Source organism: Oryctolagus cuniculus, chromosome 5, assembly GCF_964237555.1.
Source record: "Oryctolagus cuniculus chromosome 5, mOryCun1.1, whole genome shotgun sequence".
Taxonomy (NCBI): Eukaryota; Metazoa; Chordata; class Mammalia; order Lagomorpha; family Leporidae; genus Oryctolagus; species Oryctolagus cuniculus.
In genome coordinates, this window is record NC_091436.1 from 132248306 (window position 1) to 132273533 (window position 25228).

Sequence of the window (25228 nt, forward strand, 5' to 3'; positions counted from 1 at the left end):
AAAAAAAAGGCAAAAATCCCTCAACAATCCTCATAGAATCATTGTTGTGCGTTCATGACATGGGGACACAGATCTGGAAGCCTCTTCAGAGTGCCAGCTGAAGGGAGCACCCAAACACCAAACCAGGGAAGCAGGGACCCACCCCTGGAATAAGGAGGGAACCCAAGAGCCAGGGGTTTCACAGAGCCCTTCTGCTGTGGCCAAGATCTCAGGCCCAGCTTCCTGGGCTGACGTTTACTTGAAGTCTATCATCTGATACAGTCACTTTCTGGGTTGTAATCCATGAGCTGCCAGTGTTTACTTGTGAGACTGTCTGGGAGCTAGCAAGGAAGGAAGGCAAATACACCAAAGCCCAGCTGAGCAACTGATAGGTTTTACACTTTATTTCCAGGAAATGACATCTTGTTTTTACAAAGAAAAGTTAAGATATCCTTTCAAAACAGAGGTTACCTTCGGGGTGGCCATGAATGTACCCAACTTGTCCAAAACAAATGTCAACAGAGGTGCTTCTAGGGTATCAAAACAGTAACAATAACAACAAATTTCAAAAAACAAAGCAGAACTCCAGTAATCCATTCAACACGTAACGAAGCCAAGTCTATTAAGTACCCTGAAGCAGCCGGTGCCAAGGCCCACTGGGGCTGCAGACCATGATGGCAGCAGGGCTGGCCAGCATGGAAGGTGAGTGACCGAGGGCTTCCATCTCAGTCTGTCCCAGGTGGCCTCTTGGATGATCCCTGGTGCAGCCTGCGTCACGTCCAGAGAAAAGCCTCCAGCCCAGGCCAAGCTCCCACTGCTTGGCAGTCTTTCGAACACCCTTAGGGCAGTCTTCAGGAGAGCCTCTTTGCTTTGGAGAGAGAGAAAAGAGAAATAAAGGAGGAACCTACGTTTCTCTTCCCTGTGCTCCCTACCTACCTTGCCACACAGCAGGCAGGGTGAACCCAAGAACGTTCGTCAGATCACGTCACTCTGCTCCAAGCCCACCCACTTTGTCAGAGTCAAAGCCACACCATCTGCCCCCTGCCCAACCTTCCTCGCCTCATCTCCTGTCCTCCCTGGTTGCTCTCTCCCTCTGGCCAAGGTGGCCTTCTGTTCCTGCTCTTCCCTATTTTCCTCTTTCCTGCAAAGCTGTTCTCAGAGACGCCTCCTCAGAGATGCCTCCCTCGACTGCTCCATCCAGAGTTGCCAAGTTTTCCCATCACTCCCTTGCCCTTTTCCTGCTTTACTTTCCCCCACAGCACTACTCACGTTCAACTCACTAGAGCTTCCCTTCTCTATATTTCCAGCATCTAGGATAGTGCCTGGCACAAGTCGGGCCCTCAACAACTCTGCCGAAGGAGACCATGAATCACAAACCCAGGAACACTCCAGACAAGTTCTTCCTCTGTCCTGAGAGGGCGGGGCTAAGAGCCTCCAGGTTTTTCTGGTATTTTCTGCTGCCTTGGCCTTGGAAAAGCAAGGACCCTGGCCTACATGGGGATACAATATGGACACAATAAAGCCATCAAACTCCCTAACAATGACATCTGGAGTGCTCTGGAGGGGGGCTGAGGAAATTATAAAAGTTATTTGTCTGGGCTGGTGCTGTTGTATAGCAGGTAAAGCCACTGCCTGCAATGCCACATCCCATATGGGCGTGGGTTGGATTCTCAGCTGCTCCATTTCCGATCCAGCTCTCTGCTGTGGCCTGTGAAAGCAGCAGAAGATGGCCCAAGTGCTTGGGTTCCTGTACCAGCGTGAAAGACACAGAAGAAGCTCCTGGCTTCAGATCGGCCCAGCTCCGGCCGTCGTGGCCACTTAGGGAGTGAAGCAGTGCCTGAAAGGCCTCTCTCTCTCTCTCTCTCTGCCTCTCTGTAACTCTGCCTTTCAAATAAATAAATAAATCTTTAAAAAAAAAAAAAAAGGCTATTTGTCCCCTACTTCTGGGAAGCCTTTGACGTCAGGCCTTGGGTTGGGCGTGCCTTCAGCCGTGAAGAGATGGGATGACGCAGGACCCCCTTTGCTAACAGCCTCATCTATTTGCTTGCTGAAAAACATGGAAGCCACAGAAATACTCTCTTGACTCCTCTACGGCAAACTTTCTTGTCTGCCCACTGTCTCACCTCTTCTCTGGTCACAGAGGACAAATCCTCCTGGTGTTAACTCCAGGGCCCCGCTCTGCTCTCCCTCTCCCTCCCAAAGCACCGTGCCTGACTCACTCTCCCTGCTTTCCAGCCTCCCCTGCTCCGCAGGCTCCTTCTGGTCAGCACTTGAAGATGCTCAAGGCTCTCCTGTCTTACACTGAAGGCTCCTCAACTCTTTCTCCTCCAACGACAGCCTCCTTTTGGCGCTGGTCCCACCCTCGTAGTCACAGCAAGTTCTTTTTTTTTTTTTTTTTTTTTTTTGACAGGCAGAGTGGACAGTGAGAGAGAGAGAGACAGAGAGAAAGGTCTTCCTTTTTGCCGTTGGTTCACCCTCCAATGGCCGCCGCGGCCGGCGCGCTGCGGCCGGCGCACCGCGCTGATCCGATGGCAGGAGCCAGGAGCCAGGTGCTTTTCCTGGTCTCCCATGGGGTGCAGGGCCCAAGCACCTGGGCCATCCTCCACTGCACTCCCTGGCCACAGCAGAGGGCTGGCCTGGAAGAGGGGCAACCGGGACAGAATCCGGAGCCCCGACCGGGACTAGAACCCGGTGTGCCGGCGCCGCTAGGCGGAGGATTAGCCTAGTGAGCCGCGGCGCCGGCCGTCACAGCAAGTTCTTGAAGAAGGTGTCTGTTCTTGCTCTGCTCTCTCACCTCACACCCAATCCCCAATTCACTCCAAACTGACTGCTGACCCCACCCGTCCCCAGAACTTGTACTAAAGTCGCCTCTTACACACTTGCCACGGGCAGTTTTTCATCTTTATTTTATTTAACTCTCAACAGCACTTCAACTGCTGACTTCCCATTTCATAACCACTCACAAACATCCCTTTACTGAAGACATATTATGTGCCAAACCCTTTTCTGGTTCCTGAGAAGACAGCACCGAGTAAGTTTCAATCCCTGAATCCTGCCTCTAACATGTACCCCGCCCCTCAGTGCCTCAGGGCGCCTCCCCGAGGCCCGTGCCTAGTGTCCTTTCTCAGCCGTCCCTCGCTGTAAGGCTGTAAGGAGCACAAGCTCTGTGCCCACACGGAAAGCTCCCGAGGGCAGGGGCTGCACACGCCCTGCTCGCTTTTACGCCCAGCACCTGGCACTTAGTAGGTGCTGACAAGGAAAGGCTCAGAAGCAAGCAAGCACAGGAGAGCTGTTTTTTGTGGCCGGATCTGGCTGTGGTTTGAAGGGAAAAGGGTGGAAGAAGTCCCAACTCTCCAGGGTAGGAAAAGCAGAAAAGCCTTGGGTTGAAAGTCACTTCTCTAAAGGATTGCCAAGATTCTATTTTTTTTTTTTTTTTTTTTTTTGACAGGCAGAGTGGACAGTGAGAGAGACAGACAGAGAGAGAAAGGTCTTCCTTTGCCGTTGGTTCACCCTCCAATGGCCGCCGCTGCAGCCGGCGCACCGCGCTGATCCGATGGCAGGAGCCAGGATCCAGGTGCTTTTTCCTGGTCTCCCATGGGGTGCAGGGCCCAAGCACCTGGGCCATCCTCCACTGCACTCCCTGGCCATAGCAGAGAGCTGGCCTGGAAGAGGGGCAACCGGGACAGAATCCGGCGCCCCGACCGGGACTAGAACCCGGTGTGCCGGCGCCGCAAGGTGGAGGATTAGCCTATTGAGCCACGGCGCCGGCTTAAGATTCTATTTCTAAATTATTGGCTTTTTTCTTTTCTGAGCTCAACCCAAAGACACTGCTAAGGAAAGCAAAAAGTGAGAGCGTTAGCACTCTTGTCAACCAACTGACATCTAATGAGAAGGGAAGAAATGGGGTGGGGGAGCAGCTGACAGAAGACTGCTCCCTCCCTCACCAGCTCCCCTTTGGGGAATTCCAAAAACCTCTTTCCTCCAGAAAAATCCCATGTCAAAATTCCAGAGAGCCACATGAGACTAACTGCACGTGTACTGACACCTAGCCCCACAGCATCCTCCCACGGCTCGGGACCTGGCATCCTAACTTCCTCCTCGCCTCTCCTCGGCCTTACAGACTTCACAAGAGATCAGGGGCTGATCAGTTAAGCACTGCTCCTCAAGACAAGCACCAGCTGGGGAGTCCCAGGAGCAGGGCTGCTCTTGATGAACTCAGAGCACAAAGCCCATCTGCGGGGGAGCCACGCGCTGCCACAGGCAGGCAGGCCGCCCTCTGAACTCATTAAGAGCAGGCCCCGCCAGGCCCTGCCAGAGTGTCAGAACTCTGATGATTATAGGCTTGTCAATCCTACTTCCCAGATCCTAAATTTGGCCCCTTTTTAAAAAACTTCCCATGCACTGGGGATTAAATCAGCTTTCAACTGTCCTGGAACTCATAAGGAAGGTTGGTGTTGGAGCTGAGAATTTTCCCCAAACGCCACACTGCAGCACAGCGAAGCTGCTCATGGCTCTGGCACGTCCCTCCCTAAATCAGGTCTCAGAACCTCTGTCTGCCTCTAGAGAAAACCTCAAAGCTGCTCTCACTGCGATAACTGCAGAAACCAAGATGGGTGCCAGAACTGCTCTCAGTCAATGTGCGCAATAGGCAGGCAGATTTGGTTTATCCTGTGGCCCCCTAGTGTTCCAGAAAGGCTGGGAGGCGCCATCTGCTGCCTGTGGGGGAGGCGGCTCTGATATTAGTTACTCTGTAGAATTAACTCCCTGTAAGGGGAGTCAGAGGTGAACTTAGGACATGGCCCCTCTTTGCCTTGGCATGTTCCACTGAAGCTATCTATGAAGCTTGTGGGCCAGCAGAGGGAACACACTGATGTCCCCCTGCCCACACAGACCCAGCACAACACGTTTCACAGGCCATAATTTGATCTTGGTCACATCTAGATTCCAGGTCACTGCTGCTCTAGAAAGGGCAGAGGAAAGAACAAAGTGTTCACAAGGTCTCAGGTACTCGCTAAGCCTGGGCTGTCGTCCCGATGCAAGGCTGGCACCATGTACACATGACGTTGTACACGGCCGCCAGGGGAAGGGCAGGGCCGGGCCGCTCCTGTCTGTGCTTTGCTTGTGCTGCTGCTTGAGCTAGGGAACCTTCAAGGCGCAGTTCAAACGTCACATCCTCTGTGAAGCTCTCTCCCCTACCTCCTGCCCAGGGCAAACTGAGTGAGCCCTCTTCTGCCGCTTCACAGCACCCTGTCCTGGAACCACCAAACTGCTTTCCTTTCTGTCTCTTGTATCAGACGGCGAATGTCGTGAAGGTTGGGGCAATGTCTTATTTATCTCCTTAGCCTGATGTCTGGTGTAGTGTCCCTACAGATGCATATGGAGAGATGGGAAGTGAAAAGGAAAGACAATGGGAACCTGTTAGAATCAAGTGGCTTTTGGAGGTAAAAATCTGTGGGGCTCAAAACCGGGCACAAAATCTTATTGGACACAGGTGTCAGAAAAGTGAGAAACACTTTGGTTCCAAAGAACCAACTGAAGGCCACCCAGCCTCCCCTCAACCTTGGGTCAGAATGTCTTTCTTGGCAATAAGAGGCTCAGGCACACTTCTGTTCAGCATCTATACTACCTGGCTGTGTGACAAGCCTGCTGCTTCTGTTCTGCCTGACTGACCAAGGGCCAGTTTTATACCACAGCTCCCTACAAATCAGCATCAGATTCCTGGCCTCACTCAAAGTGCTGACATCTGTCAGTAAGGGTTAGAAGGAAGGAGGTAGACACAAGATCCTGTTCTGAGAAGCATGTGGCCTTAAATCTCTCAGCTTCTCTGCATTTAGAGAAAGGTACAAGCCAAGACAAGTGCACATGGGTTTCCACAGGCCAGGCGGTGGGAAGCCTTCTGCTTCTTCTCCTCTGATGGGCCCGTTACATGCAGCCAGTGCACACCATAGCACTTTGGCTCTGAAGCTTTCCTGCACAGCAGTGCTTTACCGGACTATTAAAGGGACTGAACATGATAACTGCATCCACTCTGCTTCTACGTACTCCCATCCCTGCCCATTAATCAGTCCTTTCTACCCATTAGCTTCCAGGTGCTGTGCCCCAGGACACGTTCTTTTGTCACAAAGATTTCAAGTCTCAAGCAGAGAGGCTCTTCATAGCCTTTAAGTCAGCAAGCCCCACGTGTGCTGAGATCTCTTAAATGAACAGATACTCACTACAGAAACATAACTCATTAGGGAAACTCACCTGTTCCTCCCCCATCTCTTATCTACATTCTGACTGGGAGACTTGTCAGCAAATCCCTCAGGACCCTCAAGCACAGCATAGAAAGATGATGTTGATATCTCTTTAGCTTAACATTATGCCCAATTTGCCTAACTAGGCTTTGACTCTTAGAGATAAGACCTGTATATGTGTTTTCTTTGGGCACTCCTCAGGTTGAGATTCTGACTTGTAACATGCTATTTAGAATTCATAATCCATTGTCTGCCTGACTCAAGGATAGCAGTTAAACTGGCTAGAGCAACAGCACCCTCTGCTGATCAGGACAGTAAACCATCTCTGGTGAGTTTGGTAATCATATTTTTTAATCGCCCACAACCCAGGCATACACACTTAAGCTCCCTTTCCAGCTGTAAATAACAGTTAATTCCACCTCAACTCTTTCTCACACATTGATGACCTTTAGCTCCTTTAGTCTTTCTCATTTCTTCTACCTCTTCCTTAATTTAAGAACTGTTTGTCTGACTCCCTCTCTTCCCCAACCAAAAATCTTTGAAAGTCAGTCAGTGCTACTCACCTTTCCGTTCCCTGATGAGGGCAATTCGTCGCTCTTTCACTTCTGAGCTCAGATTATCTACCATCTTATTAATGCAGTTGTCCAGGACCAGGGAGTAGGTTTTGGACTCAATGTCCTTGCGACAAATGGGGCATTCTATCTTCCTCTTCATCCATTCTTTGATACAGTAGGAGCAGAAACTATGGGCACAGTTCAAGGTGACAGCCTACAGTGGGAACAGGAACACACATCACAACTTTCACACTTACTTTCTTGGCAGTTCATTCTCAAAGCTAGGACAGGAGCTATTTTCCAAGGCCAACCAAAAAGATAACTACACTTCTATGTGGATTGTAGTATCAGAATCATTCTTGGGCTGGGAAATTTTAGGTTTCATGTTAGACAATCCGTGCTGTACCTTCTCAAAGTTAAGGTTACAGACTCAGGTCCTGGATAGGCTGATTTGTCTGCTTTGTTCCCCTAAGTCAACCACACTGCCAATGTGGGTCAACCATCCTGAGAGTGACAAATGCCACTGGACACAGCAGGATGAGTAAGTGTATGAACATACAAATGTAAAACTAATTCTCTTATTAAAAACAAACTAATTCTATAATTAAAAACAAACAGCTACTGCTACTTGTGAGTTACAACCTCAATTTTAGTATACCAAGTGTAAGTGAATACTGACCACTTAATGTATAGAATGGTAGGAGGTAACATCTTTAAAGAAGCCAAAATGTGAAATACATAATGGGTTCACTGACAGTGCCTGAACTTATAGGCAAACACATCCACAAAGAGAGACCGCAGGACAAAGCCTGTGATTCAGGGCTTCTCTGAGCACTCCCTCTGGTCAGATTTTTTTTTCACTCCCAAGAGTATAAACCATTCTCTCTCTCTTTTTTAAAGATGTGTTTATTTATTTGAAAGGCAGAGGGGCAGAGAGAGGGATAGACAGAGAGAGAGAGAGGTCTTCCATTCACTGTTTATTCCTCAAATGGCCCCAACAGCCAGGTCTGGGCTAGGCCAAAGCCAGGAGCCTGAACTTCATCCTGGTCTCCCACATGGTTTCAGGGGCCCACGTATCTGGGCCATCTCCTGCTGCCTTCTCAGGCTCATTAAGTAGAAGCTGAGCCGGAAGCAGAGCAGTGGGGACCCAAACCAGCACTCCAGTATGGGACACTGGCATTGCAAGCAGCAGCATAACCTGTGGTGCTACCATGTTAGCCCCTTCCTTGTCACTCTTGTTCATACATATATATATATATATATGTTATATATATAATATAGATACACATATGTATGGATGTATGTATCTTCTAAGATACAACTTTTTCTGAAGTTTAAAAATCCTCATTTCTGCTTTTAAGATAAGCAGTGGAAAATAACATCTAAGTTATACATTTTTCAATAGCAAGCTGAACTCACAAAATCAGAAAACTAGAATATATTTTTCATTATGAAGTGTTATGAAGTTCATGAAGTAAACCCTCATAAACAAGATTAAAAATGCTAAAAATGCTTTTTTTTAATTTTTTTTTTTTTTTTTTTTTTTTTTTTTGGACAGGCAGAGTGGACAGTGAGAGAGACAGACAGAGAGAAAGGTCTTTTTTTTCCATTGGTTCACCCTCCAATGGCCGCTGCGGCCGGCACACCGCGCTGATCTGAAGCCAGGAGCCAGGTGCTTTTCCCGGTTTCCCATGTGGGTGCAGGGCCCACGGACTTGGGCCATTCTCCACTGCACTCCCGGGCCACAGCAGAGAGCTGGACTGGAAGAGGAGCAACCAGGACAGAATCCGGTACCCTGACCGGGACTAGAACCCGGGGTGCCAGTGCTGCAGGTGGAGGATTAGCCTATTGAGCCGCAGCACCAGCCAAAATGCTTTGTTAAAATGAAACATCTAAGACTGACTTTAAGCGGTTGCTAGCAGAATAGGTCAGTACTCCGTGACAAAACATAGGTCAAAGCGTTTGTCTCTTTCATGTCTATGCAAATACTCTGAGCTGGCTAACTTATCACCCATTCCAACGTCCCTTTCCTTGTCTTTCTTTACCAGAGACCATAAGCCCTGTCAAAACAACACTGAGTTTCTCCAAAGTAGGGAATCATCTAGCTAAAAACTATGCAGGAAATTATGACCAGAAGTCAAAATGAATCCAGAAAAAAAAAAAGAAAAAACAGGTTGCCCAGGAGAGAGAGGTTTTTTCAGGAGGCTAACAGACTCAGCCTCCTTAAAGACTGCTTGAGAAAAGGATGCAGTGTGTATGTGTGTTTGCCTTTGTTAATCAGTCGGAAAAGCACTGTCGTCTAACAACCTGAGTTTAACACTTGTGGTCTAAGCTGTACTGGTCACAAATGGGAGGACCTCTGAAAAATACAAGAGCTGGTGCTTGTATTTATCTTGTACAGGGGCCAGCACTGTGGTGTAGCAGATAAAGCCACAGCTTGTGATGCCGGCATCCCATATGGGTACCGGTTCAAGACCCGGCTGATCCACTTCCTATTCAGCTCCTTGTTAGTGCAGTTGGGAAAGTGCTTGAGGCCCTGCACTCATGTGGCAGATTCAAAATAAGCTCCTGACTCCTGGCTTTCGCCTGACCCAGCCCCAGCCACTGTAGCCATTTGGGGAGTGAATCAGTGGATGTAAAATCTGTTTAAAAAAAAAAAAAAGAAAGATGACAGGACAATAAATGGGAGCCTCGGGGAGAGGTATTTCATTTCACAAGGAGCCTGAAGGTCCTGAAATATATTCTACGTGGCTTTTGAATTCTGAATTCCCAAAATGACCACACATCAATGGCACTGACCATTCTGCTTTGAAAGGCTGCATGGCAGAAGCAGGTATTTAGTTTAGCAGTTAAGATGCCAGATCTCACATCTGAGTTTGATTCCTGATTCTGGCTCCCGATTCCAGTTTCCTAACACAGACCCTGGTAGGCAGCAGTGAAGGCTCAAGTAATGGAGCTCCTGCCATTATGTGGAGACCTGAACTGCAATTCTGGCTCCTGACTCTAGTCTCCTGCTAACTCATACCCTGAGAGACAGTGGTGATGAAGCAAGTGAATGGGTTCCTGCCATCCATGTTCTGAGGCCTGTCACTGTGGGTATGTGGAGAGAGAACCAATGGATGGGAGCTTTCTTCACCTGTTTCTCAAATAAATTTAATTTTAAAAACTACACTACAAGCCTACTCTTAGCTTTGTGTCCATTCAGAGTAAAGAGAGAGAAGTATTTCCGGGCTGCTTCATTCTGATACTTCGGCTATGTGATCTGGTTTCCCCCATCCTAACAACAAAGAGAGAAAGGCTTTATTGCAGCTAAAAATGTTAACCATACCAAACAAATAGTTATAAATTCCTAGAAGAAAAATCTCTTCAGAGTGTTTCTTTGGCAGAAGCAGCATGCATGGTCCAGGTTCCGTTCCGTGCTGGGAGAGTGAGAAGGGGTGCGCCACTGGTCATAATTACCTCAATGAAGTATTCTGAGCAAATAATACATTGGAGTTCATTTTCTAGCACGTCATTCATCTGACTAAGAACTTCCTCCTTCTGTGCTTGTACCTTCTCCTTCTCTTCCTGTGAAAACACACACAACCCTGTCTGTCATCTGGGAGAACCAAAAGGAGCACAAAACAGGACGGGGAACTGGGTTAATTGTCTGGAATAAGCTTCAGAAGGAATCTAAATTAAAAATTCATTCTGGCACAGCAACTCAAGAATAAAACACTCTCCCTAAGGGTTGCTATTTCTCAAGAATTGCTTTCTAATATAAAGCATGAACTCCCTCTGACTCTCCTCTCCCACTTGCTATGGTCTGAATGTTCGTGTCACATCCTGCCCCTCACCCTTCATCTGTTGAAATCGAATTCCCATGTGATGGCACTAGGAGATGGGACCTGTGGGAAGTGACTAGATCATGAGAGTTCTGCCTTCATGAACAGGATCAGAACCCTACTCAAAAGGTCCGAGTGACCCTCTCTGCCCCATCCACCATGAGAGGACACAGCAAGGCCAGGCCCTCCCTGGACACTGAATCTGCCAGCATCTTGATCTTGGATTTCTCAACCTGAAGAACTGTGAAAAACAAATGCCTGATGTTTATAAGCTACCAGTTTATGGCATTTTATTACAGCAGCCGGAATGAACTCAAACACCACTTTGGAGCCTTTCCCCAAAATTAACCAAACGAGAAAAAATGAAGGCAGCACCCCATCCCACCACAGTAAGAATGAGGCAGTAAACATTCTGTATGGCAAGTAGTGGTGATATAAAATTACCCCCAAACAACAAAAAACTCAGACGTGCAGTGCTAAAGGTCCAGAGAGAACTAAAGAACTCAAGTCGAGAGAGGCAGGAGGCTTGAATTAGTTATCAGGGCCCTTGTGTTCTCTGCAGCTGACTCTGCTTAACGTAAGGCGCCTGCCCACGTTCCCCAGAGGCAGGAGGCTATAGAGACAGCCTCTGAAGTCCCTGCCAGTTCCAGCCTTGGATGCTTGCCATATGCTTCTCCCACAGAGGTTAGCTGTGCTCGCATTCCTTGTGGACATACTTTTTAGGACACCTCCTAGGTATACTCTCTTGAAGTATTTAATACTTCATTCCCCAGACAGAAAGGATCAAGAGCCCCTGAGGCGAGGACAAGCCATTTGGGGTATATAAAAGTGCTTCAGAAAGTTCACAGAAAAGTAGAGTTAAACAAGTTTAGAGCAAGCGCTGTGGTACAATGGGTTAAGCCGCTGCTTGTGACACCAGGATCCCACTTCAGAGTACTGGTTCAAGTCCCAGCTACTCTGTTTCTGATCCAGCTTCCTGCTAATGTGCCTAGGAAGGCAGTGGAAGACAGCCCAGGTGCTTGGTTCCATGCCAGTCATGTGGGAGACCCGAAAGGGGTTACTGGCTCCTGTCTTTGGCCTGGCTTACATTTGCTGGCGTGCCCATTTGGGGAGTAAATCACTGAATGAAGATATCTCTCTCTCTGCCTTGTAAATAAATCTTAAAACAACAACAATAAAAAAGATAAATCTTATTTTGGTGCCAAAAAACTGAGATCTATGTGGTTCCATGCATTTTGAAAAATCCTCCTAAATATAATTTCAAAAATATTATGCACCAAAATGAACTTGTCTTTTAAAAAATTCCACATTCCATGGACTTTTTGGAGCACTCTCGTATGTCAGTGGTGGGTTCATCTTTGACTTTCCTTTCTCATCAAGGCAAAGAATGTCAGACTGCTGAGGGCAGAGAACAGGGTTGGGACCCACTTCTACTTAAAATTAATCTTCCTGAAAACTCACCCATCAATGAGTTTTAAAAGTTGCAGTGGTCTCTGAAGCTGGGGAAGAAGATACCACATGAATTAACCAGAGGACAGGCCATCAGACAAACTGAAGGAGGAAGTCTCCTGCTCCTCTATGTACTCAGCTCTAGGTCTGTATGTGGAGTGGGGTGGGACGAGAGATGCAGTCGGACTCATGTAATTTCAGGTCAGTGGTAGCCTCCAGACTGGGCTTCATGGTATTAATAGACACAGGCCAAAAAAATCTGAATTTGTTGCTAACATTTGAAAACTGAGGTTTTCAAATAAACATTTTGGTTTCTTCCTGCCAGGGGAAAACCGAAGGACCTGACAACACTGAGTCTGCACTTCTGGATACAACAGCTGGCTGAACAGAGAGGTGCTGCCTCCTGGGGTTGGGGGGGGATGAGCACCCCCCCCCCCCAGCCCACCACAGTCCCCACTGCCTGTCTCTGTGCTCCCATAATGAGACGGCTTCACTGTTGTTACCGACCATGGCCTGGTGGGCATTTAAGCTCGAGAATTCAATGATCTGACAGGAGAAGAAATCAACATCAGTGCATCCAGATGAACTGTTCAGTACTCTGAGTCCACCACCCTTCAGGAAGCATCAGTGTCGCACCCTGAAAGAGCACCCACCATGCAGAAAGGATTACAGTGCAGGATGCTAGTCCTCGGCCCAGCAGTTTGCTTCAGAACAAGGGAAAGAACCAAACGTTGTCTAAAGGCAGAATCACCCACAGGCTTGGATATTCTACAGATTATTTCCCCTGAGGCAAGGAGCACCCATAATCTTTCTTCATTCTCCACAGCAACCCCTGCTCTGCTGGAAATGCTGAGTTGCATGTACTAACCAAATTCTAAACCTCCATCTTCCTTCCAGTACCTTGGTCTGCTCCAGCTCTCTGTTCTTAGCTTGAATGATTGCTTCGAAGTCCTTCTTGCTGCGGTTTAGCTCCTCCATCAGGGCCCGATGCTGCAGAAACACGGCAGAGTGACACCCAGCATGAGCTACAGTGTACCCCACCCTCCAGCCACATACCCGCTCTCTCTCTCTAGTCTGTTTCTTTAGTTCAAGGATCAATGAACTGGCAATTAAACAATATCACCTTCTATCTTCTGGTTTTTTTTTTTCCCCCCCCAGGAAAGGGGGCAGACAGGAAGGGAGGCTGTCAAATCCATTATCCCTCAGGAACTTAGCCAACCTCAGTGACCAAACAAGATCAGCTGAAGAACTTTCACTGTCTTTGAGAATCTGATTCAGGAGGTTTGGACTGAGCTCCAGAAACAAGTATTTTTTTTTTCGTTAAGATTTTATTTATTTGAGAGGCAGAGAGAGAGAGAGAGAGAGAGAGAGTGAGTGTCTTCCTGGGGCCAGCGCTGCCGCACAGCAGGTTAAAGCCCCGGCCTGCAGCGCTGGCATCCCATATGGGCATTGGTTTGGGTCCCAGCTGCTCCACTTCCGATCCAGCTCTCTGCTATGGCCTGGGAAAGCAGTAGAAGATGGCCTCTGGGCCCCTGAAGACCTGGAGGAAGCTCCTAGCTCCAGAGCAGCACAGCTCTGACCGTTGTGGCCAACTGGGGAGTGAACCAGCAGATGGAAGACCTCTCTCTTTCTCTGTGTCCCTATCTCTCTGTCTTTCAAATGAATAAAGATATATATATTTAAAAAAAGAGAGAGAAAGAGAGAGAGAGAGTCTTCCATCCACTGATTCACTCCTTAGATGGCCACAATGGCCAGAGCTGTGCTGATCTGAAGCCAGGAGCCAGTAGCCAGGAGCTAAGGAGGGAGCTTCCTCAAGGGGCCCAAGGACATGCGCCATCTTCTGCTGCTTTCCCAGGCCACAGCTGAGAGCCAGACTGGAAGTGGAGCAGCTGAGACTCGAACCAGTGCCCATAGGATGCTGGCATTGCAGGTAGCTACTTTACCCACTATACCACAGCGCTGGACCCAAACATGTATTCTTTTAAAAAGCTACCCACATGATTCTGGAAATGGTACTTAAGAACTGGTAAGCATCCATAAGGCGACCCTGTACTCAAAGTGGCTTTTAAGAAACAATCATGGGGCCGGCACCATGGCGCAGCAGGTTAACACCCTGGCCTGAAGCGCCAGCATCCCATATGGGTGCGAGTTTGAGTCCGGCTGTTCCACTTCCCATCTAGCTCTCTGCTATGGCCTGGGAAAGCAGTAGAAGATGGCCCAAGTGCTTGGGCCCCTGCACCCATGTGGGAGACCCAGAAGAAGCTCCAGGCTCCTGGCTTTTGATCAGCGTAGTTCCAGCTGTTGTGGCCAATTGGGGAGTGAACCAGCGGATGGAAGACCTCTCTCTCTCTCTCTCTCTGCCTCTCTATAACTCAGCCTTTCAAATAAATAGATAAATCTTCAAAAAAAAAAAAAATTCGTGGGGAAATGGGATTTGGGAAACCTAGACAGCCACTTTCACTGAAGTAAAAAAAGCCATTTAGCCTATTTATTCACACGCCTATGAGGCAACCCTGCCTGCACTCTGCCAGTATCTGCTGGACGATGGCGTGCCCAAGAGCTAACAGCTCATCCACTGGGACCAAAGGCCTACCTCAAATGTCAAGAAAGTCCATGTCTGTGAAGCACACTTTATGAGTTTATGCTCTCACCTCACTTAAAATTCATTTTAAAGGCAGGTGGTATAAAAGTATGTTTGTTATTATCAGGAAACAAATGGTAAAATGTGTGATGTCCTAAAGAAAGCAGTCATGTCAGAAGGGCTGGGTCTTCATCTTGACTACTAATTAGATGTTTGTGGCTTAACTTTCTCAATATAACATCAGAAAACAGATGCCTCCCTCTCCACCTTGATGTTGATAAGAAAATAAGAGGTATGAGAAGCATTCAGAAACGTTTTTACAGCTCTATGACGATCTGTTTTTATAAGAGCCTGGTAAAGATAACAACTTCAAAGGACCAGCAAGATGGAACAAAGACAACCCACTGCTTCAGTTGAGAATGGCAGCCCCCAGGCAGGATGGTATAGAACCATGACCAGGAAGTCCGACCTTTCAGCTGAATGACTCCTAGGCCAAGCACCCCCTGCTCCATAGCAGTGTGCTCCTGTCTGTCTCAGGACAGGGCGAGGCACACTGAGGTGCAGGTGTTCAGGGACCCCTCAGGGATCCCCACCAAGCTGAATGGTTCTTTTCCAGCCAGTTTTTAAACATTAGGCTTGAAACAGTATCTGAACATTAATTTAGTAACGCCTAAAGGGAAACATACTTACTCCTCACTCTACAAAGTAAACAAACTCAGAAAATAAAATTCTCAGAAGATTGAATTAATGTCCACCTAATTCTTTCCAAATTTACTTGTGCAGCCGTCAAGGGAATCAAGGTGGGTACCCTGTCATGCACATGAAACTGTGACTGTGAGCACTGTGCAGCGGGAGACAGGCGACAGGTATGCAATAGAAGCACATAAGGAGATGTTCCCCTGAACACATTCTAATGCAATCTGCTCGGTGTGCTAAGGGAAATCCGAACCACCCCATTTACCTCCTGACTAAACTTGCAACAAACTACTAATTGTAATACAGGAAGGACAGAAGATAAAGCAGGCTTTAAAGATGCAAGAGAACACATAAAAAGCAATCAAATGAGAGAAGTAGTCAAGTTAAATGAAACAAATTACAGGCAATCTTTTAGGAGCATTTTATTCCTGGGAGCTTTACTCCTGCGTTAAATCAATGTTTTGCTGACTATTAAATAGCACACTGTCAACCTGACCTAAAATGTTTAATGGCAACATTGCTGAATGGTTTCTGGATGTCTAAAGCTCAGGGACAGTGGGGTAATGGAGGCCCTCCCCAGCCCTAGCGGCCAAGTCATAGCTTGCATTCCCCCACCTTTCTAGAGAAGTAGAGCCACTTCCCCAGAGAGCCTCCTTCCTAATTGCTACAGGCTCTGTTCCATCTTCGCCAGAGCAACTTCTGCTCAGATGAAGATGTAAGTTTTCACGCTGAGAGCTGGCATGTCTGTGAAGCTCCAAATCTCTGGCCTGATGTCGTGAGCAGCTGCCACCTGCTCTGTTTGCAGACTGGAGATACCACAGAGGTGTGGGCTGAGCAGCAGTGGCCATGTGATACCTGGCTGCTCCCCACTCGCAGCTCACTACAATCTCAGCACAGTGGCAAGAATTAAGTTACCTCCTGCAGAGCCTGGACCAGCTGTTGCTTCAGGTCCTCTTCTCCTTGCTCTTTCTCCAAATCCTGCAAAGCCAAAACAAAATGGAAGGTTGCTCTGAAGGGAGGGGGAAAGGGGAACAAAATCCACGACAAGCAAAGCAAACTAGCTGCTGTGAGCATCTGGAAACGACAGGGGGCAGGGAGCAGGTGGCAATCTCCCATTTTACTTCAAGCTGCTGGCAGTAAAGGATTTGAGCAGAGTTATCTGCCCAAATACTGCACCCCTCAGCTCAGGACTGTCAGCTTCAAGCCACCATTTGGGTGGTTCTGGAAAAACGATGAGCTAACAGTCTAGGTAGGCCTCCATCACTGGCTGATGCATGCTCTGACACACTGAGAACTGAGTCACCAAATATTTACACTCAGGTAATAATCCCCATGCCAGCATGCATGAAATCCACACTCATGCTGTCAATTCTGGCCACCCCATCACCACTTTCTCCTCAGTCCCTATCACTTTCAGCCTATAAACTGTCCTTTCTTTCCTCCACTGGCCCCTTCTGATGTGGGCACCATCCGTTTAGCATAAACCTATGGCCAGCACCTTCCACAGGAACCTCTGGGCCCTTCTTTCCTTTAGAATTACCTACCCACTTAATATGCTAAATTGAAACTGTTGTCTAATTCAACATATTGACTGAAATTGTTCTCCAATTATGTGACGCATATGACGTATCTTGTCTCCTCAGTAAGATAATTACTTAACAGCAAAAACCACTTAGCATTTTTACGTCCACTAGAACTCCCTAGTGCCAAACCACATGGATGCTCAAAATAAAGGTCTGTGTGAGGCAGTAAGGGTTAAATGAGTTTTTGAACATATAATAGGGGTAGACAGATCCCCCAGGGCTTGGTGGGCAGAGGGAAATGCAGCTGATACAGGAGACTAGATGTACTTCACTACCAGTGATTTATACATGACCTTATACCTAGAAAATTCTCTAAACCAATCTTTTTTGTCTTTTTTTAGCATTTTGGTACAGAGAGAAATTTTGCAGTTGTGCCTTGAAACATGCCTAGAGCAGTCACAATTATTAACTAATAGTGACTTTTATGATTTAAAGAGAATTCTGCTCTGGTGGAGGTGCGAAACACTAAATATGCAAAGATAAACCACCCTGTATTAATCTCAGCAACTAGTTTAGGTTGGATAAGGGAAGCAAAAAGATGTACACATGCAATCACTGCATACCCTTAAAAGATCCATTTAATCCATGGCCTTTGCTAATACTAGCAGTTCAAGGGGCCAGCAGACATTAGAACAAAATCTGTCAATTGCTCAGAAATAAGCCAACACTATTCCTGGTCATTCCTTCCCCTGAGCAACTCACACAGAAAATAAAGGCTTATTTGCTTCAGTTGTGATAGGTCCTTCTTAGTCCTAAGTCAACAAGGGGGAATTCTTGACATTCAGTATTACCTGAACAACTGGTGGGAATAAAATGTGTTGTTCCTGCCAGATGGGAACTGACATTTTGAATAGGGACGGGATCAGCTCTACCCTGAAGCTCTGTGTTAGAGCTTGTCATCTAAGCAAACGACTCAGGGATGGGGACACATTCGGTCTTCCCTTGACAACAGCTAAGATAGTCATTATTCTGCTTTCCTACTAAAGGCATGATGGAAGGTGGCTTATCACTCAAACCAAAAACAGAGTCTTGGTGTGTCCAACCTCTCTCACACTGGCTGCTTCAGATATAAACAAAAACACTTTCTGCCCTTGTAGCCTCTCAACTCCTAGGTTAGTTGCACAACTAATGCTCACAGCTAACAAACTGTAAGGCACAACAAGGGCAGAGTGACCAGCTGACCTGCATGAGCCTTGAGGTTAGGTGACTTGGCCATACAGAAAAGATAAGTCAAGTGGAGAACTAAACTACTGGATTGATTGGAGGACACAGGTTTTGTGCATCCTGATCTTCATTCACTTATCCCTGAATTTACCTTGGTTCTGAGATGCCTCGGCTTTGCATCCTGAGGTCAATTATGTCCTGGATGGCTTTGCAGGTCACTTTACCTTTCCTGTCTTGATACCCCAACTCCTGCTCCTGATGACAATCAGGCATGCTTACACTTTAATCTTCCACTCAACCTCTTAACAGTATCCTGTTCTCATTCCATATCCTGTTCTTGGTCCTCAGCATTTGGTCCTTGACCCAAACACAGAGGGCTCTGGCCAGAAGCTCACAAACCGCCACCCACCCTCAGGGGCCTTTCCCGCCTGTCTGGTACCTGGAGATGCTGTTCCTCTTCTTGGAATGTCTTCTCTAGTTCTTCCATTCTTGCCTGCTGCTGGGCCTGCTCTGCACACAGCTGGGACTGTAGAGCCTGCAGTTCCTCCTCCATTTTTACAATTGTCTTTGAGTTCCCCTTTTGCGTCTGCCTCTTCACATTCAGAACAGCTATCTGTTTTTCCTGCAACTCTGTTTTCAGCTTCAGAATCCTGGACATGGTCATCTTAAACAGCTCTAGGCTGCTCTGAGATGTTGAAGGGTTTGAGCCTTTCTGCTTGTTATGGTGAGGGGCTATGATTTTGGGAGGGGTGGAGTAAACATCAGCCCCTGAGACTTTCTCCTGTGCCTCAGGAGAGGTCAACTTAGGATCCAAATATTTGGAGGGTAGACTGGCCACTTTACCGTTCTCATGTGACTGCACAGGCTGGCCAGGTTCACAAGACATCTCATTCATTTTCGATTTCAAATTTGAGGGGCCTTCAGCTCCAGAACCCTCTAATTCATCCAAACTAAACTTGCGTTTAGTTCTCAAGCTCTTATTTTTTTCCATCATCTGCTTACACTTCAGGGCAAGACGAGGTACCACCTGCTCCCAGTCTTCTTCAGAAACTTCATATTCATACTCTGCATTCTCTTTATTATCCAGAGGTACCCCAAGCTGGATGTGGTCTCCCTGACGGATGGCATAAAACTTCAAAGGCTCCAGACGCACTCTGTTCAGCCAAACACCATTCAGACTCTGGGGAGAGGGAAAGAAGACAAAATAAGCTTTATGATTTTCTTCCTTTTAGTGGGATTTCTCTCCTGTTGCTGCAAAACCTTCTGCCTCTTCAGAAGGAAAACCCTTGAGAACAAATAGAAAAGAAAGGTTCATAAACTACCGTCCTTAGAAACAGAATTCTTCAAAGAGTGTGTTGGCTTTTTACCTGTATTTCCCATTCATGCCTCCACAGAGGACTGCCTGTACAACAGCAGGAATCACCTTAGTACTGGTACATGAATCACTCAAACAAATGCAACAGCACCAAAGGAAACAAAGTGAATAGCTCCTACTGACTTGCACTGGAGACAACTGCCCAAGACTGCAAAAAACACTGCTAGTGAAGGAAGCAGCCTCTAGGGGTGAGGTCCAGGAAAGTCATTCAAGTACTATTTCTGGATGTGGCCGTCTCTCAATACGTTGGTGAAAGAGCAAAGCACTTCCCGGAACACACAAACCCAAAAAAGGGAGCACTAACACCCTGTACTGAGGGTCAAACTGCAGGTGGGACCTGACCCAACTAACACCAGGGGAGGTCCGTGTGCATTCCAGTACAGCGGTTAAGACCTGGGGCTCTAGATCCAGTTAGACTCGAGTTCATGGCCCAGCTGCACCACTTTGGGTTTATTAGTTGCATGATCTTCAGCAAAGATCCCTGTCTATAAAACAAGGATAATGTAGAGACTACCTCATGCTGTGCCTATGAGGAAAAATTAAGATAATACATAAAATACTTAGCACAGTGACTGGTATATAATAAATGCTTGATAAATGCTTACTTTTCTGGTTTTAAAGAAGTCATAGTGAGGCCGGTGTAGCGGGTTAAGCTGCCACCTGAAGTGCTGGCAGCCCATACGGGTGCCAATTCAAGTCCTGGCTGTTTCACTTCCAGTCTGTGCCTGGGAAAGCAGAAGATGGCTCAAGTGCTTGGGCCCCTAAACCCATGTGGGAGATCCGGAAGAAGCTCCTGGTTCCTGGCTTCAGATCTGCACAGCTCTCTGGGCGTTGAGGCCATCTGGGGAGTGAACCAGTAGATAGGAGACCTCTCTGTCTCTTCCTGTAACTCTGCCTTTCAAATAAATAAATAAATCTTAAAAAAAAAAAAAAAAAGAAGTCATAGTGTAGGGGTGAAGAATATGGACCCTGGAGTCAGACTGTCTGGGTTTATAATCTGGCTCTGTCATTTAACAGCTGTGTGACTTTTAAAAAAATTTAATTAATTATTTTTATTGATTTAAAAAGCAGAGACACAGATACAGAGAGATCTTTCATCAGCTGGTTTATCCCCAAATGCCAGCAACAGCTAGAGCTGGGCCAGGCCACAGCCAGGAGCCTCAAACTCAATCGAGGTCTTCCACATGGGTAGCAGGACCCAATAAATGAGCCATCACCTTGGTATCCCAAGGTTTTCCTTAGCAGGAAGCTGGACTCAGAAGTGGAGATGGGATTCAAACTCAGACACTCTGATATGGGATAAGGTATCCTAAGGAGCATCTTAATCCACTGTGCCAAACGTCTACCCCCCAGGCAGATTTCTTGATCTCTCCATGGATCAGTTTATGCATCTATAAAACAGTGGATAACAGCAGTCTTTCCCTCATGGTGCTTGTGTGAATTTAACATAAGGAATGCTCTTACAAAAGTGCATGGCATGTAGTATTATATAAATGTTCACTACAATTATTATATCCTGGTTCTACTGAATGATCACCAGTCACTTCAATTCCATTCTTAGTACTTACAAGGTAAATAGATCAAGTGCAAAAATAGAAGAAATGAAGACAACTTTTAGCAGCTGACTATAGAGAGGACATCAGAAGGGCACAGATAAGTAAATGTGGAATTACATGGCACAGCCTATAAATGCAAAGGAGCAGCATGTGGAGCTAGCTTAGCTACGGGATGCTAAGTGAAGATGACAGGTCTGAAAACAGACTTGAAATAAACACAGACTTCAGAGCTAAAGATACTGGTAAGCATTTTAATGCAAATCAAAGACTTACCTTTGGGGGACAGGCCAGAAATGCAGCTCATTCTGAATCAGCACTAACACTCAGGTTTACATTGACAATTACAGCTACCTACTTTCAGCCAGAAAAAAAAAATCTTTTTCCCTGGTCAATGCGGTATGAGGAGCAGAGGGCTGGACCACAAGGCACAGAGGACAAACGGGGAGTGAAGCTTAGTTATTGGCTCTGGTTTGGTATTAAGCTTTTGCTTCTGTTTTATAGTATTTGATTTGAGCTGGAAGTGGGCGAGAAAGACTGGCACAGATACATACCGACTGGTCTCAACCCACCACCTTGGACCTAATCTGGATCCTCTGTCAAACTTCTCGCATGCACCCTTTCTATTCAGCCTCAGAAACTAAAGTCACGTCTGCTGACTTCTGAACCAACACAGGGGCAACAATACAGGGGGACAGAGCAATCTACTTGAGAACAGTTTCGGAGAACAGTCACATGCACAGGACACGGTTCTCAGGAAAAGTAACTTGATGAGAGAGCACCTACTGCCAACATTTAAGAAAAATCTCAAAGGCAAATATAAAGTAAGTAAGGTTACGGAAGAATCCCTGAACTATGGAAAACAAGCAATCCTAAGAAACTGGGGCAGCAAGCCTTTAATACCACAGGCCATTAGACCCCTGGCATTAACCCATCTCCTGCAAAGTCCTTTTGGTGTGGAAAATAAGCTGTTAGAATTCTCCTATCACAGTTTACCCTTGGATCCCTTTATGTTTACCCACTCATCACTTCTTGGTGACACCCAGTGGTATAACTTGGACCGCAGCCCTCCTGAGTCAGGTGTGTTCACAAGGTGACTGCAGAAAAAAGATGAAAATTCTATGGCTGCCTAAGAACACTATGGCACAGCCCAGGAGATATGATCTTAAATACAACTGTTTAAACAAATCACAGTCTGTCAAGGCTTTCTTGATGGTGGTGTTTTCAGTCACCAGCTTCAACAATGTCAGCAGCAGCAAAATGATACCCAAAGGAAAACCTGCCCAATGTCTCCTAGCCATCAAGGGGGAAAAGGCGGAAAGTTACTTCACTTGATGCTCAATCTCTCTTTAAACAGATGTTGAGAGTGGAAGTCCAAAGCCGAAGGTAATATTTTCTTGGTGTTTTCTAGATGATTTATGTAGCTCAGTGGTTCTCAATTCTGATTGTACAGAAAAATCACATAGCTAAACAGAAAAATCACCTGGGAAGAGTTAAAGCAAATAGTGCTGAGGTCTCATCCTAGACTAAGTTAACTGGTCTGAAATTGGGATGAGGTATCCATATATTTTTTTTTAAGCCTTTTTACGGGTTTAAAAAAAATGTTTACTGGACTGGCATTGTACGTAGTGGGTTAAGCCACCTAGGATGCCAGCATCCCATATCAGAGCAGTGGTTCGAGTCTTGGCTGCTCTGTTTCCAATCCAGCTCCCTGCTCCTGTGCCTGAGAAAGTAACGGAAGATGACTCAAGTACTTGGGAGACCTGGCCCAGCCCCGGTCACTGTGGCCATTTGGTGAGTTAGTCAGCAGATAGAACTCTGTCTCTCCCTCATAGTCATTCTGCCTTTCAAACAAATAAATCTGTTTAGAAATATTTCTTATTTTCATATTTGAAAGGCAAAGTGAGAGAGGGAAGGAGATAGAGATTGGGTGGGAGGAGGGGAAAAGGGAAGCTTTCAAGCTTTCATGCACTGGCTTACTCCCCAGAAGCCTGCAACAGCCAGGACTGGGCCAGGCTGAAGCCAGAAGCCAGGAACTCCATCCAGGTAGCCCACATGAGTGGAAGGGGCTCAAGCACCTAAGCTATCACCTTGGGAAGCTGGATGGGAAGGGGAGGGACCAGGATTCAAACCAGCACTCCAGTGGCATGTGGGATAAGAGCCTACGTCTTAATCCACTGGGCCATACCACCTACCCCAAGTACCAGCATTTTAAAAGTCACCTTTATCTATAAACACATACAATTATGAATGTATCATAGATGGAATCATATACCATGAATATTCATTTGAGTCTGGCCTCTTTTATGTAGCATAATTCATCTATGTTGCTGCTTGTTATTTTTCATTGCTGGGTAGTACTGACAGTATGGGTGGACCAGCTTATCCATTCTATAGTAGTGTTTTTCAGTTTGGGAGATTACGAATAAAATCACTATAAACACTCATGTACAAGTTTCTGTCAGAGCATAAACTTTCATTAACCTAGGACAAGTACACAGACTGGATCACTAAGTAAATGTGTGCTTAAGTCCAAGAAACCACCAAACTATTTTTCAGAGGGCTACTTTGTTTTCTCACTTTCGATGTTTAGAGTTCCAGTAAAAGGGCCAGTACTGTGGACCAGCAGGTTAAGCTGTCACTTGCAAAGATAGCATCCCATATTGGGGCACTGGTTTGGTTCTGGCTTCTGATCCAGCTCCTTGCTAACGTATCTGGGAGGGCAGCAGAGGATAGTCCAAGTGCTTGGGCCTCTTCCACCCATGTGGGAAACTTGAAGAGTTCCAGGCTCCTAGCTTCAGCCTGGCCCAGCCAGCTATTGCAGACATTTAGGGGCTGGACCAGTGAATGGAAGATCTCTTTCTCTCTTTCTCTCCCTCTCTCTGCCACTCTGCCTTTCAAATAAATAAAATAAATCTTAAAAAAAAAAAAAAAAAGGTCCAGTTATTTACTGGATGCTCTGTTTGCGATCCAGCTCTCTGCTTCTGTGCTGGGAAAACAGCAGAAGATAGCTCAAGGACTTGGGTCTCTGACATCCATGTCAGAAACCCAGGTGGAATTCCTGGTTCCTGGCTTTGAACTGAACCAACTCTGGCTGTTGTGGGCATTCTGGGAGTGAATCAGCAGATGAAGATCTATCTCTGTGTCTCTTCATCTCTCTGTCATTCTACCTTTGTAATAAATAAATAAATAAACAAACAAACCTTTAGGGGAAGTGTTCCAATTTTGGGGCAGGCATTAGACCTAGCAGTTAAGCTGCTGGTTAGGAAGCCTGCATCCTAGTCCCAGTCTTGTCTGCTAATTCCAGTTTCTTGCTAAAGCACAAGCTTGAGACTTTGCCATCCACGTGAGAGACTGAATTCCTGGCTCCTGGCTTCAGCCTTGCACAACCCAGCCCTGAGTGTTGCAGGCATCTGAGAAGTGAACCAGTGGATGGGAATGCTCTTGCTTGCTCTCTCTCTCTCTGCCTCTCAACATAAATTAAATAAATGAGAGACTAAAAAAAAAAAAAGTTCTAGGGGGGCCGGTGCCGCGGCTCAATAGGCTAATCCTCTGCCTGCGGCGTCGGCACACCGGGTTCTAGTCCCAGTCGGGGCTCCAGATTCTGTCCCGGTTGCCCCTCTTCCAGGCCAGCTCTCTGCTGTAGCCAGGGAGTGCAGTGGAGGGTAGCCCAAGTGCTCGGGCCCTGCACCCCATGGGAGACCAGGAGAAGCACCTGGCTCCTGCCTTCGGATCGGCGCAGTGCGCCGGTCGCAGTGCCCCGGCCGTGGCGGCCATTGGAGGGTGAACCAACGGCAAAAGGAAGACCTTTCTCTGTCCCTCTCTTTCATTGTCCACTCTGTCAAAAAAAAAAAAAGTTCTAGGGGCCAGTGCTGTGACACAGCAGGTAAAGCAGCCACCTGTGGTGCTGGCATCCCATACGGACACCAGTTCAAGCCCCAACTGCTCCACTTCTGATCCAGCTCTCTGCTATGGCCTGAGAAAGCAGTAGAAGATGGTCCAAGTGCTTGGGCCCCTGCACCCACATGGGAGACCTGGAAGAAGCTCTAGGTTCCTGGCTTTGGATCGGCACAGCTCCAGCCGTTGTGGCCATTTGGGGAGTAAACCAGAGGATGCAAGACCTTCCTCTGTCTCTCTCTGCCTCTGTAATGCTGCCTTTCAAATAAATATTAAGAAAAAAATTCTAGCTACTTCACATGTTCATAAGTACTTAGTATTTTTAAGCAACTATAAC

At 46.9% G+C, this 25228-nt stretch overlaps 1 protein-coding gene across 2 annotated transcripts in view; it reads right to left on the reverse strand.

Annotated features, from left to right (window-relative positions):
* Positions 1–368: 368 nt before the first annotated feature.
* RNF8 (ring finger protein 8) overlaps positions 369–25228 on the reverse strand; it is a 41024-nt gene continuing 16164 nt past the window's right edge. Inside the window, exons 3-8 of one of the 2 annotated variants that reach the window (XM_008262860.4) lie at positions 18506–19246; positions 16235–16297; positions 12943–13032; positions 10229–10336; positions 6779–6983; positions 369–847 (exon numbers count right to left, since the gene is read on the reverse strand). In XM_008262860.4, coding sequence (XP_008261082.2) covers positions 831–847; positions 6779–6983; positions 10229–10336; positions 12943–13032; positions 16235–16297; positions 18506–19246 — 1224 coding nt within the window. In that variant the 3' untranslated portion in view covers positions 369–830. The remainder of the gene's footprint in view (positions 848–6778; positions 6984–10228; positions 10337–12942; positions 13033–16234; positions 16298–18505; positions 19247–25228) is intronic. The other variant, XM_017345090.3, reaches the window with a different exon arrangement.